The 12,726-nt window shown below is 38.2% G+C and overlaps 1 protein-coding gene across 1 annotated transcript; it reads right to left on the reverse strand.

Annotated features, from left to right (window-relative positions):
* Nucleotides 1-227: 227 nt before the first annotated feature.
* Nucleotides 228-12,223, reverse strand: LOC119798702 (coronin-2B-like). The gene is made up of 14 exons (XM_038308269.1): nt 12,178-12,223; nt 9,200-9,400; nt 8,879-8,995; nt 8,413-8,562; nt 6,804-7,004; nt 6,130-6,246; nt 5,893-5,997; nt 5,490-5,586; nt 2,998-3,113; nt 2,822-2,912; nt 2,571-2,731; nt 1,723-1,899; nt 1,579-1,647; nt 228-457 (listed from the first exon to the last, which is right to left on the reverse strand). Exons 1-14 carry the CDS (start codon nt 12,178-12,180, stop codon nt 395-397), a joined length of 1,668 nt encoding a protein of 555 aa, XP_038164197.1. The 5' UTR covers nt 12,181-12,223; the 3' UTR covers nt 228-394.
* Nucleotides 12,224-12,726: the final 503 nt, after the last annotated feature.

Below are 12,726 nucleotides of genomic sequence, written 5' to 3' on the forward strand. Positions count from 1 at the left end.
GGCCAATCACAACGCAGAGATTTTGGATGCAAAGCGGGCGGGGTTTTAACAACAAAGCTGCATTCTAGGTTTTTGAAAGCTGAGTCCACCCCCTCTGTTTAAGGTTGGTTTTTCTTTAACATAGATGGCTTCCTTCATGCCCCTCTCTAACCACCTTTTTTTATCCAAAATGTGAACATTCTGGTCGCCAAAAGAATGTCCTGTGTTGGGCCATGCGTCTGTGAAGAGGTTGTTTGGTTTGTCCAATACAATGATCAGAGCAATCCTCACTGCATTGAACTGCATACATCACCCTGCTCATATTTGGTCTGAGGATTTTAATCCACCCCGATGCCACATACAAACCAAAAGTCTAACATCTCTAATATATACAATATCAATAGATGTGACTGGATCAGAAGGTGGCCCTCATGTTGTTCTTGTTCTTTAACTCCAGCTCCAGCTGAGCAATCCTCACCTGTGGGATGGAAACAACCGCAATCAAAAAGGATTAAGTTAATCCAGCAAAAATAAAGGAAGTGTCATTTTATCCCTAAACTATATAAATATATATGCATTTACTGTTGCAGACTTTTCATTGTTCCTGCTGTCTGATTGATTGGAGGGGAAGCTAGAAACTTCTTAATCAAAGAGGCCACCAAGAACACTTTTAGGACCCTTAAGTTTAACCTAGTAAGTTAGCTAAAATTAGGGCTTTGTTTTAGTTTTACGGCACTCGTGGCTCGTTTTTTCGACAGGAAATTGGGTATGAGAGAGCCAAGGTCGCCAGCGTCAAGGACTAAGGCCTCTGTACGTTTGTTGTGCACCACCTTCACGCCCAAATTAGGACATTTTTAAGGAAGTGGATTAATCTACAGAGTCATATTATTGTAATAGCAATGAAGAATTTTTTTGTCCTTATTTATTTAGAATAAGACATTAGCCACAAAAAATAGATAAATAAAGTAGCTACTTTGGCTAACTGGTTAGCACTAGCCCATTTTGATAGATAAAGCCTATTTTTTGTTGGTCCTCTGTTAATATTGCTGCTGAAACATTTCCCTTTTGAAATGTAGGATTCAGTTTGTATATTAGCAGTGTTTTCCAGGTCAGAAATATCGAAACTTTTAAATTGAAATGTTAGCTTCAAGAAAAGTTCACAAATGTTTTTTCTAAATCCAATATGACTTCATAGGTATTAAACATAATCTTTTATTTTTATATTCATAGCAGTTGGTTTTATTTTTGTATTTATTTGGATTTTTGCCAAGCGGACTTTACATTTCCCCCAAAACATCTCCTGAATATTTCAGCAAACTGATTAATCTGATGTGGAAATCATACAAAATGTCTTTTTGGAGTTTTCTAAATAAAATTTGAGCCCCAGCACAACATAAATTGCATTACTACGTTTTAAGCAGATAAACATTTCTCTAAGCAGGTATTTTGCATATGTACACTGAGACTAGAATAATTAGTCCACCAGCAGAAATTGGCTTTAATACCTTGACACAAAGCAAGCAAACTGTCAGTAAATGTAAAGTCAGTTTTGCATCTTTTCTTGGAAATCAAAATGCAATTCTTTGCTTGCATACTGACATCTTTCTGGTGCAGATCCTCCTTCAGGCTTCTGATCTCATCCTGTTGTTTGTAAAATGTCTGCAGGAGCTGAAACATAAGCTGTAGGTGAGTTTATTTAGGGTTTAAGTACATCATCTGATTATCTGACAGGTTCTGCCAGACCTCCTTCTCGGTCATAGGAGGTGGTTTCTCTGCAGGTTCGCAGCAGTGTGGGGTGCAGCCGTACCACCACAGCGGACACCCCGTCTCATCCGGCTGCCAACTGGACAGGTCACCCAGATACCCCAGATCTCTGGGGTATTTGGCATCCTGATAGGCCAGCTGCTCCTCCAAGAAAGCCTGAAAACATCAAAACAAAAGTGTACAAGGGAGTTCACAATCAGAATTGACCTTTCAGGTTTAATAATTGCATTGTTTTTATCCGAACTCATTTGAAAGGGAAAGTAAACTGGTCCAACCTTGTCCATTTCTGGTCAATAGAGGTTTAAAAGCAACTGATTCAAATCCAGCTACATATCCAATTCCAGCCAGTTAAGTCCAATTAGTACAGTTTAGTAAAATTAAATCTAGAAATCTTATGTTTTAGACTAAATAATCCCTATCATTCTTGAACCCCTGTAAAAAGTATCATTATCTGTTGACCTTCATATTGTTTTCCACACAGCCACAAACTCAAGTGTCTCTTTAATTAATTAACTAATTGGAAAGACCAACACTATCTTTATAATCATGAATTGGAAGGAAAATGACAAATTATTGACCCCTGTTACTCTGAAACCCCTAAATATAATCCATTGTAACCATTTCCATTGATTTTTTTAGGCTGTTATGTGACATAATGTAAAAGGATGGATGCAAGTGATAATTTATTCAGTTGTAAAAGATGAAGACTTTTAAAAAATCTCCCTTGACAACATTTAAAGAAGATTTTAGTCAACAGGTTTGCCTTTAAGCTTTTTTTTAACTCCAGTTTTAAAGTCCAGGTTGTCCTGAGCAATATATCAGCCTACCTTTTCCACAAAGTAAAGGTTTGTGTTTGTCACAGCCCCATCAGCTGGTCCCATCTGGAACCTGAGGGAGCTCAGCTTCCTTATCTGGCCTTTGTCAGCAGGAATTTCAGCATAAGGGTTTTCTACGTGAGCATCGGGCCTCAAGGACATCAGCACTGGGCCTGATGACGAGATCAAAACGCTACCAATAGCTGAATGCATGAACCAGTTTCATGTTTTTCACCAGTTTGGCGCCCCTGCAGGTTACTTACCCCGGTTGATTCCCATCAGCCACTCGTGAGCCGTTAAGGCTGCCCTGTTTCCGGCTGTCATTGGGTACAGATCCTCATGGAAAACGCCTGACTGGAGGAGAACAAAATATCAGACTCCATGTTTTTCTGCACCTTTAAACACCTGCAGTAATGAGACAGGGGGAGACTATCGCTACCTGTTTGCGTGGTATGATCATCGACAGAGGCTCCACCAGGTCCTTAATGGCAATCAGACGATAAAACCTGAAAATTTCACAAGCGTTTACATCCAGGCCACGTTTTGGCATCACCCCTGAAATTATGACGAAAATTTGAAATTAGACCAACTGTTGCAACTCTTGCAGATGTAGTTTTACGTCTTTCAGCTGTTAATCACTTTTCTAAGATTGCTGTCTTATGTGCGATTTCTCACAAATTCACTCTGCGTAAAATCAACAACACTTGGGCGAGACATTTTTGTACAGCAGCCTAGTTTCTGTTGGCAAGCCCAAGTGTAGCTGTGGCTACAATGTAGCTTGCCACCACCAGTGTGTGACTAAAAACTTGTGTTGTAAAGCACTATAGAAGTAAAGGCCATTTAGGAACATAGGAAAGGATAATTTTATATTTAATGGAAGTATTATGTTTCATATTCATGCCAGAATCATAAAGCTGAAAGTGAGCTCCCTAAACAGTTACACTAGTAAGCTAAAAGCTAATATATTATTTCATTAGCTTGTTAGCAAGGTCGAATTAGAAAAAGCTCTTAACTAATGCAGCTGTTTAAATGACAAGGACACGTCCGCACAAGAAAACCTATTAGATCTACTAGTAATTCGCTCTCCGTTTTCAGCATAATGCTAACTAGCTTTAGTCTACCAGTTAGCATTAGATGCTAGTAGAGATAATGCTTAATTTAGCCAGGATTAGACCCCTTTATTGAATAGATTGTGACTATTTTAGTTTATTTGATACTATTTAGTATTTGATCAAGCCAAATTATTTTCCAATATGGAAAAAAATTGAAGTTGAACTAGCTTTAAGTTGGAAAAATCAATTCTGTTGGTAGTCAGTTTCTCTCTTCAAAAGTTGGAGATTACAGAGCAGTTATAGTTCTAACAATTTACAGATTCATGTTAGGTATTCGAATAACTAAAATGGAATATAAAAAATATTTATTGACTTGTAATGCTACAATGAGACCCCGCTAGTTAGGGTTTTGAACAAAGTATAGGGTTTTATTGGCAATGTAATGTGTGCCAGATCTAACTAACTGTTTTCAGTACTAACACAACCTAAAACCCTCCCACCTAAATAAAATAAACATGGCAAAGTCTTAACCTCTCTTAATCTATCTGTTAAAAGTGTGCTCCTATCAAATCCACAGTAAAAAACAAGGCATCCATTTACTTTTAAAAAATTTCTGATTTAAATTCTTTAAATAAGCGTTGGATCATCATTTTAGCTCCAGATCAGCCTGAATACCGTATGTTTTTAGTTCCCACTCTGACATAATGCAACAGTAACAGTAAAGGTTCAAACACCAATGTAGTTTAGTTGAACTCTTGACTCTTGATAATCTAATATCCACATTTCAAAATAAACAAACTGATGCTATAAGTTTAAGTACCGGTACTTTTTTTTGTTTTTCACTTTTCCCCCACACATTTGAAACACTTTTATTAATGTATCAATTCAATTCAGTTTATTTCTGTAGCACCAATTCACAACATATGTCATCTCAAAGCACTTTACAGTTCACCAGATCATCCAGTCAGATTGATTTAAAGTTTTCTATCTAAGGAAAACCAGGTGATTGCATCGACTCATTGACTCAGACACTATCCCTTACACTAAGCATGCTTGTAGCGAAAAACTCCCTTGTCAATTGTTGTGTTTCTATTGTTATTCTGTAAAACCGTAAATATTCTATAAAAAGTATCACAAAGCTAATATATAAAACTTTATTAGTTCAAAAGAAGCCCAACCTAGTGACATCAGTTCAATCTGGCAACACTAATTGTAGTTCCAATGAATATAGAGAGTCTATATACCAAGGATCTTCAACGTTTCCAGGCCAAGGACCCCCAAACTGATGGCGAGATGGAGCGGGGACCCCCTAATTATATATATTGTATGAAATTGTGTTTTATCAAACTGGTCCTATAGTCACTCTATTACATATGGAGTAATGTTACGAAAGTAATTTCTCCCTGGGATTATTAAAGTATTTCTGATTCGGATTCCTGGTTGATGGGACAGGTGTTGTGAATGAAACGGTGTCCAGCTTGAAAGAGCTCCTGTGTGTCGCTGAATGTGTGCATCGATGACTGAAAGACATCTTCTGCCTCAATTTATCTGTTTACTAAAGTATGTTGAAGTCATGTTAATGTGGAATCAAAGACATTTCAATTAGTGTAAAAAAATTGCAGAGGGGAATATAATAAAAAGTTATCAACCAAAACTTTCTCGACCCCAATGCAGTACCTCTGTGAACCCCCTTTGGGGTCCCGGACCCCTGTTGAAGACCTTCACTATATACTATATAGTATCAAGAAATTTTATTACAACTTATAGTGTTTTTATTTCTTAACTATTTTCATGATTTTTCAAATAGTAGAAGTAGTATAAAATTAGCCAACACACTTTTGTTTTATTTTATCTGTTGTTTTGAGTTTGATAATCTGACCTAGTCCTTTCTGTGGCAGCAGCGATCGGTACTCCATCAGAAAGTTGATGTAGGGTTTTTCAGAGCTCAGCTCATACGATCTGATGTTCCCATCCCCCTATAAGCACAGGTACAAAACATCCAAATCAGTTATACCTCAATAATGTTGAATTTGATTTTAGAGACACACACACATAAAAACAAAACATCTAAAGCCAATAATGAGTTGTTCTAATTTACTAAAGAAGAATTTTTTCAGGTTTCCTGTATGGACCTGCAAAGGGCCTGCAAATATAAAAATTGCTTAGAGCCAAACATTGGCAGAATCTAAATGAATCTTGTGAAATATTTTATTGTGCACATGTGTGATCAGATCCAACCAGCTACAAGAATGACAAAGAATATATTTAATATTTGGAAAAACCTTTCCAGCCAGGTAGAGCATCTGAGTATCGGAGTCATAGAACGGGAAGAGAACGCCTGCAGATCCATCCAAATCTTCTTCATAAAGAGGCTCTGATAAATCATCCTGCACAAAAAAAATAAAAATGGAGGCAGAACTTACAAACTGTCCTGCCAATTCACAAGGAAGTTTGGTATTATCATTTCATGAACTGTTTGGGAGGGCATGATTCATGCTGCTTCTATAGGACTGTCTTACTGGGTCCCAGAGGACGACCTGTCTGTGGTTCCAGGGCGAGCTACCAGTGGACAGAAGCATCTTCAACCCTCTGATGTATAACACCTTGTTAGCCCGGTGGGTTTTACTGCTGGAAACCTGTAAAACCAAACGGAACCATCTGAACATTAAACTCCTTGTTAGGATAATTATCATTGATGATGTGTGAGTTTATTACACCTGTCTGTTGTGTGTCAGAACTGATGTTTTCCCAATAGTTTATCTAATTAAGACATTTCCTCTGTCTAGATATAGTTATAATCTTCATTCTGTATGTGGCAACTATTTGGGAATGAATATAGACCAGTGTTCTTCAGCTAAGAACAAAATGTAATACTTTGATAAGGCTGGAGCCATGGATGTCTAATCATCTGCTGACACTTATGATGTAAAATGTGATGATGTGGCATACTGGAGATGTATAAAATGCCTTTTAAACTGTTAATCAGATGCCTTCTGTAATTCTAAGCAACTTCTCTGTTCTGAGTAAGATTACAATTTCTATCAGAATCAATTGTCATGTCTCCTGGTTATTTAATACATGTAAGTTATAAAGTGTTATTTAAAGATTTTTGATCTCTATTCAAGAAAAAGAACCGGAGAGATAGAGCTTCAATTACACAGACAGCCTATCTTTAATATGCTGAACAGAAAACCTGCAGGATCTTTCCACTCCTTGGCTCCAGGACCCGAATCCTCCTGTCTTTTGAGGTGACAGCCAACCTGCTGCCATCGCTGTTGAAGCTGACGGATAACAGCAGAGCCTCAGATGGATAGCGGTGATGAACGGGCATCAGGACCACACGGACCGGATGTCTGATAACTGTACCGGCCTGGGACACGTCCCAGAGTAGAACCTGGAGAAGGAATCAAGAAGAAGTTATAAATGATAAATGTTTTATAATTAACCTCTCTAATTCATTTTAACCTCATCAGTAGCTACTGCTAACTTTAATGGGTAGCATTGCTGCCTTGCAGCAATAAGGTTCCGGGTTTGATTTGTTCAGGGTCTTTCTGCATGGAGTTTGCATGTTCTTCCTATGCATGTGTGGGTTCTCTCCGGGTACTCCAGTTTCCTCCCACCGTCCAAAAACATGACTTTTAGATTAATTGGTTTTTCTAAAAATTCTCCTTAGGTGTGTGTCTGTGTTTTCCTGCAATAGACTGGCGACCCATCCAGGGTGTACCCCGCCTCTCACCCATTGACAGCTAGAGATAGGCACCAGCACCCCTCGCCACCCCAGCAGAAATACGCTTGACGGATAATGGATGGATGAATCAAAAGTACAAAATTAGTTTGTTGTGCAATCTGCTGCAAAAGAGGAGAATCAAAACAATTTAGTCCAATACTCCAAAACTTTTTACACTACTTTACACTGTATCGTAAAGTAGGTGAAAATGAACATCCAAATAAAGATAAAGACACTTAGAAAATTGACTAACGGGTAAGCTAATCGAAGCAACCCTTCTTTGGCACTTATGATGTGAATCTTGGCAAAAAATAGAGGCTAATATCACCAATTGTCAGCTCATGATAGAAACTCATTTCAGAACGCATTAATTAGTAGCAGTCCCTACTTCTTTATCAGAATAAACTTTATTTGCCAAATCTGTGCACAAAAAAGGAATTTCAATTTCTTTTCCAGTGCTCACATCATATTTATCTTGACTACATATATGAACCTTAAAGCCTTCTTTATTTAGGGATGCTGTTTTTAGGAATCATCCTGATCCCTGTAGACGTATGTATAATTAAAACTAATAGTAGATGGTATTAGCTGGTCGATAAGAATAGCTTTTCTAGTCTCAACATACCTAATTGGTGCAAATTAATAAGTTATTTTTGGAACGGGGTTTTCCCAGCAGTTTAATATTTTGCAAAACCTGTACTTATATAGCGCATTTTTAAGTCAGGAGACTTCAAAGCCCTTTACACTACATTCAGTCATTCACACACTGATGGTGGCAAGCTACATTGTAGCCACATCTGCCCTGGGGCTCACTGACAGAAGCGATTCTGCCGTACACTGGCGCCACTGGGCCCTCTGACCACCATCAGTAGACAATGCAGGTGAAGTGTCTTGCCCAAGGACACAACGACACTAAAAGCCAGAGTTGGGGCTTGAACCATCACCCCTTCAATTTCAGGGAAAACTCCTACACCCGACGCAACTGTTGCCCTTTAATTTGTGGCTTATAACAGAAAGACAGAAACTGTTTTAATATATTTGACCAACTGTGTTACTGTTAAAATATCCATGTGACCTTGTAGTCGTAGCCAGAGCTAAGCAGCAGATTCTCAGCAGTTGGATGCCACTCAATGATAGCCACCCTCCTGGAATGACCCATCAGAGTCTTTCTGGCCTTGGTGATGTCCCGTTGGACTCCGCAAACTGGAATATCCCAAATCTTTACCTGGAAACATCCAGAAATCATAGTTTTCGTGTACTGCATTGTCATTTCTACTGACTGGACAATTGTTGTAGGTTTATTGATGAAAGAAGTCTGAATCAAATTCAACCTTTAGAGCAGGGATGTAAAAAGTGGTTCCAGAACTAATCAAGTGAGTCCAATCTGAACATGATGACTACGTAGATGAGATGACTGGAGTCTGGTGTGCCATTGCTTGGCTGGAAAGAAAAACCTGCAGCCACATGGCCCTTTCTGGAACCACTTTGAAGCCCCTGCTTTAGAGGAAGAGGTCCAAACTACCAATAGAAAACCATCTTACAGTGCTGTCTTCTGAACATGAGGCAATGCAGTAATCATCGAATGGGTTCCACTTGACATCGAGAACTCTGCCGCTGTGACCACAAACCCTTGGATACTGAGGGTCCACTCTGCCCGTCTGAAATAAAACATTTAAAAAATCGCAATAAATGACATTTGATCAAATAAATCATTTAAAATTATCTTGGCTTTGTTCAAGCTCCTTTTCTTTGGGCATTAGACAGTAGGAAGTTCGGACTTGTCGTATGCAAACTTAGCAGTAAATAGCAGTAATACTGGTTAGAGATATCCTCATGAAGTAGAACGATTTGAACCTACATACGCAATGAATAGGCAGGACTAGAAACGCCCCGCCCCCTGCACACTCTGTCACCACGGCGATGAAGCAGGGATTGGCCGAACAGTAGTGGTTATCATGGACGCTTCTGCTGATTGGCACTCCGTCATAGCTGTGTTCCTTGGTGGCTGATTTTCCAAAGACGTGACGAAACTTTGAGCATGGGAAAGATGGCGGCCACGACATCTGGAAGACAGGAAGGGACGTAGGAGACATTTTAGAGAGCTTTTGTCTCCTTGGTTTCACTCCAACAAAAGCAGATCTTTTACTTATATCAGATGTGTCTATTGTCATTTCAATGAAGAGCTAATAGTATTTTTTAGGATTTTAGTTTTAGAAATAGTCAGACAAATAAAACTTAATTAGACGGACAACATCAAGTATTATAAGCACACTTACACAAGACCATTGTAGGGTCTTGAGAGCCTTTAAAGAAATTAAATTAATCACTTAAAATTATGAATTGTGATTATGTGTTTAAGATATAGATTAAATCATCAACAAATGGATAGAACCAAATACGTTGGCTGCTGATGCTGTTTTTATTACTAATTGCCCAAAGATTAAAAGATGTTTTAGAAATAATCATATTCTATCTGTCATGAGGCAATGTTTGTTGGGAGGACCAAAATGCAGAGACCAGTAGGCAGAGGTGAATTAAAGTCGGTTTATTTAAGTTCACAGATCCAGGGGCAGGAATCAAAGTCCAACAGAAAACTATAAACGCACCTGAACCAAGGAGACATCAGGGGTAAACCAAAACTAGGAGCCAGGGAGAGACGAGGTACACAGACAGAAGTTAAACGAGGATCCAGAAAACAGGAACTGAAGAGGGAGGGCTTTTAAAGGGGACAGAGACAAAGAGAGAGCTGACGAGGGAATTGAAAACAGGTGCAGGCAGAACAGAAAAACAGAGCAAGGGAGGACACAAGAGGGCAGCAGAGGACAGCAAATGGAAAACCAAGAAAAACAGGAACAAACAGACCAAGACTCTGACATTAACCAAATAGTTTGAGTCATGGACTGCTTAGTGGATTAGTGGTTAGCACTGCTGTGTTGCATCAAGAAGGTTCTGGGTTCTATTCCCAGCCAGGGTCTTTCTGCATGGAGTTTGCATGTTGTCCCTGAGCATGCGTGGGTTCTCTCAGGGTACTCCAGCTTTCTCCGATATTCCAATAACATGACTGTTTGGTAAATTGGCCTCTCTAAATTCCCTGTAGGTATGAATGGTTGTTTAGACAGCTAGAGATAGGCACCAGTCTGCATTCCAGTGCTATTTACTAGGTCATAAGCGGAGCCTCTTCTCTAACCAGATGTTTAGTATTTTAACACCATGAGGCTTTGAAATGGTCTGTTTTGGGACTTTCAAACTAATTCTTTTTTATATATTAGTCCAATTTAGCATTGTAAAGTCTTTAAAAGCGTCGACTTAAGGTGTACAAATGTTAGTCTGAAGTTTAACGCATATCATCTGGTTGCTCTACTTTCAATGTGACGATACCTTCTAGTTCTAAAAGGAGAACAAAGAAGGTACAGTGTGTATTTATCTGATTATGTTCAGTGCCTGGTTCCTCTACAGGGTCAGACACAGATTGGGACACTCCTTTACAGGTCCCCTCACTATCCTCTGCAGGACTGTAACAAAATCTACAAAAGTTCTGTTGTACTATTGTACTATAATGTATGTTGACACCTGATATTACTTTGTGTTACTTCTTATAAATACTTTATAATCTAGCAGTGGCAATTTCTCATTGAATATTAGGGAAGCTAGATGTCACAAAAGTTTGTGTAAATTTCACATAATCATTGGTAAAATATATGTCAAACTTCATAAATGAGGTAATTAAACTGCAATAAATGTGAGCTAAAATGTGCTTGATTTTATGAGTATGTTGTGCATTAATCAGCCGTTTATTCCGCTGTTGGACAGAATCTGGTGCTCAACTCTCGTATCACAGCAGCTATTTTCACCCGTTATAATGACGTGTTTTAATGTGTTTCAACATTTGTTAATGCAATATGTGATGTTTAGATTTAACACTTTATTTAACAGATTTAACTCTTCTAAGCCTCCCCTGTTTCAGAGTGCAGCAGATTTATATAGAGTGTTTATCGATACAATTAAGAATACATTTTTTTTCTTGCTATATTCAATAGGACTTGGTCTTATTTAATATGCAATCTGTATTTAGATTGCATTGTTTACAGGAATTACAACACCCATATTATGTTAAGCATTAACCGCCTAAGAGTGTACAATCTTGAATCTTGTTATTTAGCAGTATTTTCTACATTTCTGTTATTAGATTCTCGGCTTAACGCTATACATTCAGTTTGTTCTTAAAATAAAAAAGCTAGACTTTTAAATGTTATTATTCCCATTTATCGTGTCCGCTTGTATTCTCACCCTCAACACAATCCCAAAACCTTACCGTGCAAATTATGGAAGCTTATTGTCTGGCCTGATCAATAATGTAGTCAGCCATAGTTATTGGCTTTCATAATCCTATCAATAATAAATCAGGTTCTTTCATACTTTACTATTTTAATCATACTGTCCACAAGGGCTTGCAAATTGAAAACCTCTCATATAAAATGCATTTTAAATATTTATGTTACATCCTGTATTCTTGCAGTGACAATTCATTCCTGACCTTTGACTTTTAGTGCCTCTGCTATAGATCACCTGAGTTGGGCTTTCAGACATAGAGGGAAAATAAATAAGAAATTATCGAAGAATATTTTGTATGCAACTATTAAATGTATGGATTAAACCTTCAAGACAACTCTGAACTCTTTGTTAAACATGTAACAAGAAAAACTTTATAAAACTATAAAGTGTAATATATTTTCAGGCTTTTTCTGCTTATTACATTTTCTTCATAGTAAGATAAACATCAATATATCAGGCTATATCGACGATATTTTACATCATAGACAGAAGAAGAATAAGGTCTTACCATGAGCTTGTTAAAGGTTCTTGCAGCTCGTCTTCAAACGTGTCTCTATGTTGGTGAAACACCTTTTTTCTGGAGCTCTACATAAACCGACCTGAGCTTTTACTGGCCACCTGAAGGCTACTCTCTGCTTCTTCCAATCCAAGACGTCTGCCCTCTGCTTCCTCATTAGCCGGGCCGTTTATGCACGGCTGCTCAGCCACAAATGCGTGGCTACAATCTGATACTACTACAGCCACACACACACACGCATTAAACACAAAGATAGACCTAATAATGACAGTCAACGCCAATCTGTTGGACATCAATAACATTTTGTAGAAATATCTTACGTTAAAGTTAGATTTGGGCTTTCTTTCTAGGCAATGAGGACTTTCAGTTGTTTCTTATGTTTCTTTTCTGCATTTGGAGGCATGAATTTAGACTGAGCTGTTCAAGCACAGACTTTATGTAAGCTAATGGCTATACACGGTGAGGACGATAAGTATTTGAACACCCTGCCATTTTTCAATTTTGCAATTGTCATCGTAGGTGCATGTCCACTGTGAAATA

The sequence above is a fragment of the Cyprinodon tularosa genome, unplaced genomic scaffold, assembly GCF_016077235.1.
Source record: "Cyprinodon tularosa strain WSP-4 unplaced genomic scaffold, ASM1607723v1 ctg633, whole genome shotgun sequence".
Classification (NCBI taxonomy): Eukaryota; Metazoa; Chordata; class Actinopteri; order Cyprinodontiformes; family Cyprinodontidae; genus Cyprinodon; species Cyprinodon tularosa.

Bases quoted from the DNA above. Each gene is read 5' to 3' on its own strand.
- LOC119798702 (XM_038308269.1), bottom strand. The intron at 7,005-8,412 runs GTCACATGGATA...TTCCTTCTCCAG, and splicing joins GCTCTGGCTACGACTACAAG to GTTCTACTCTGGGACGTGTC. The intron at 6,247-6,803 runs GTTTTCTGTTCA...TTGGTTTTACAG, and splicing joins GGAGTGGAAAGATCCTGCAG to GTTTCCAGCAGTAAAACCCA.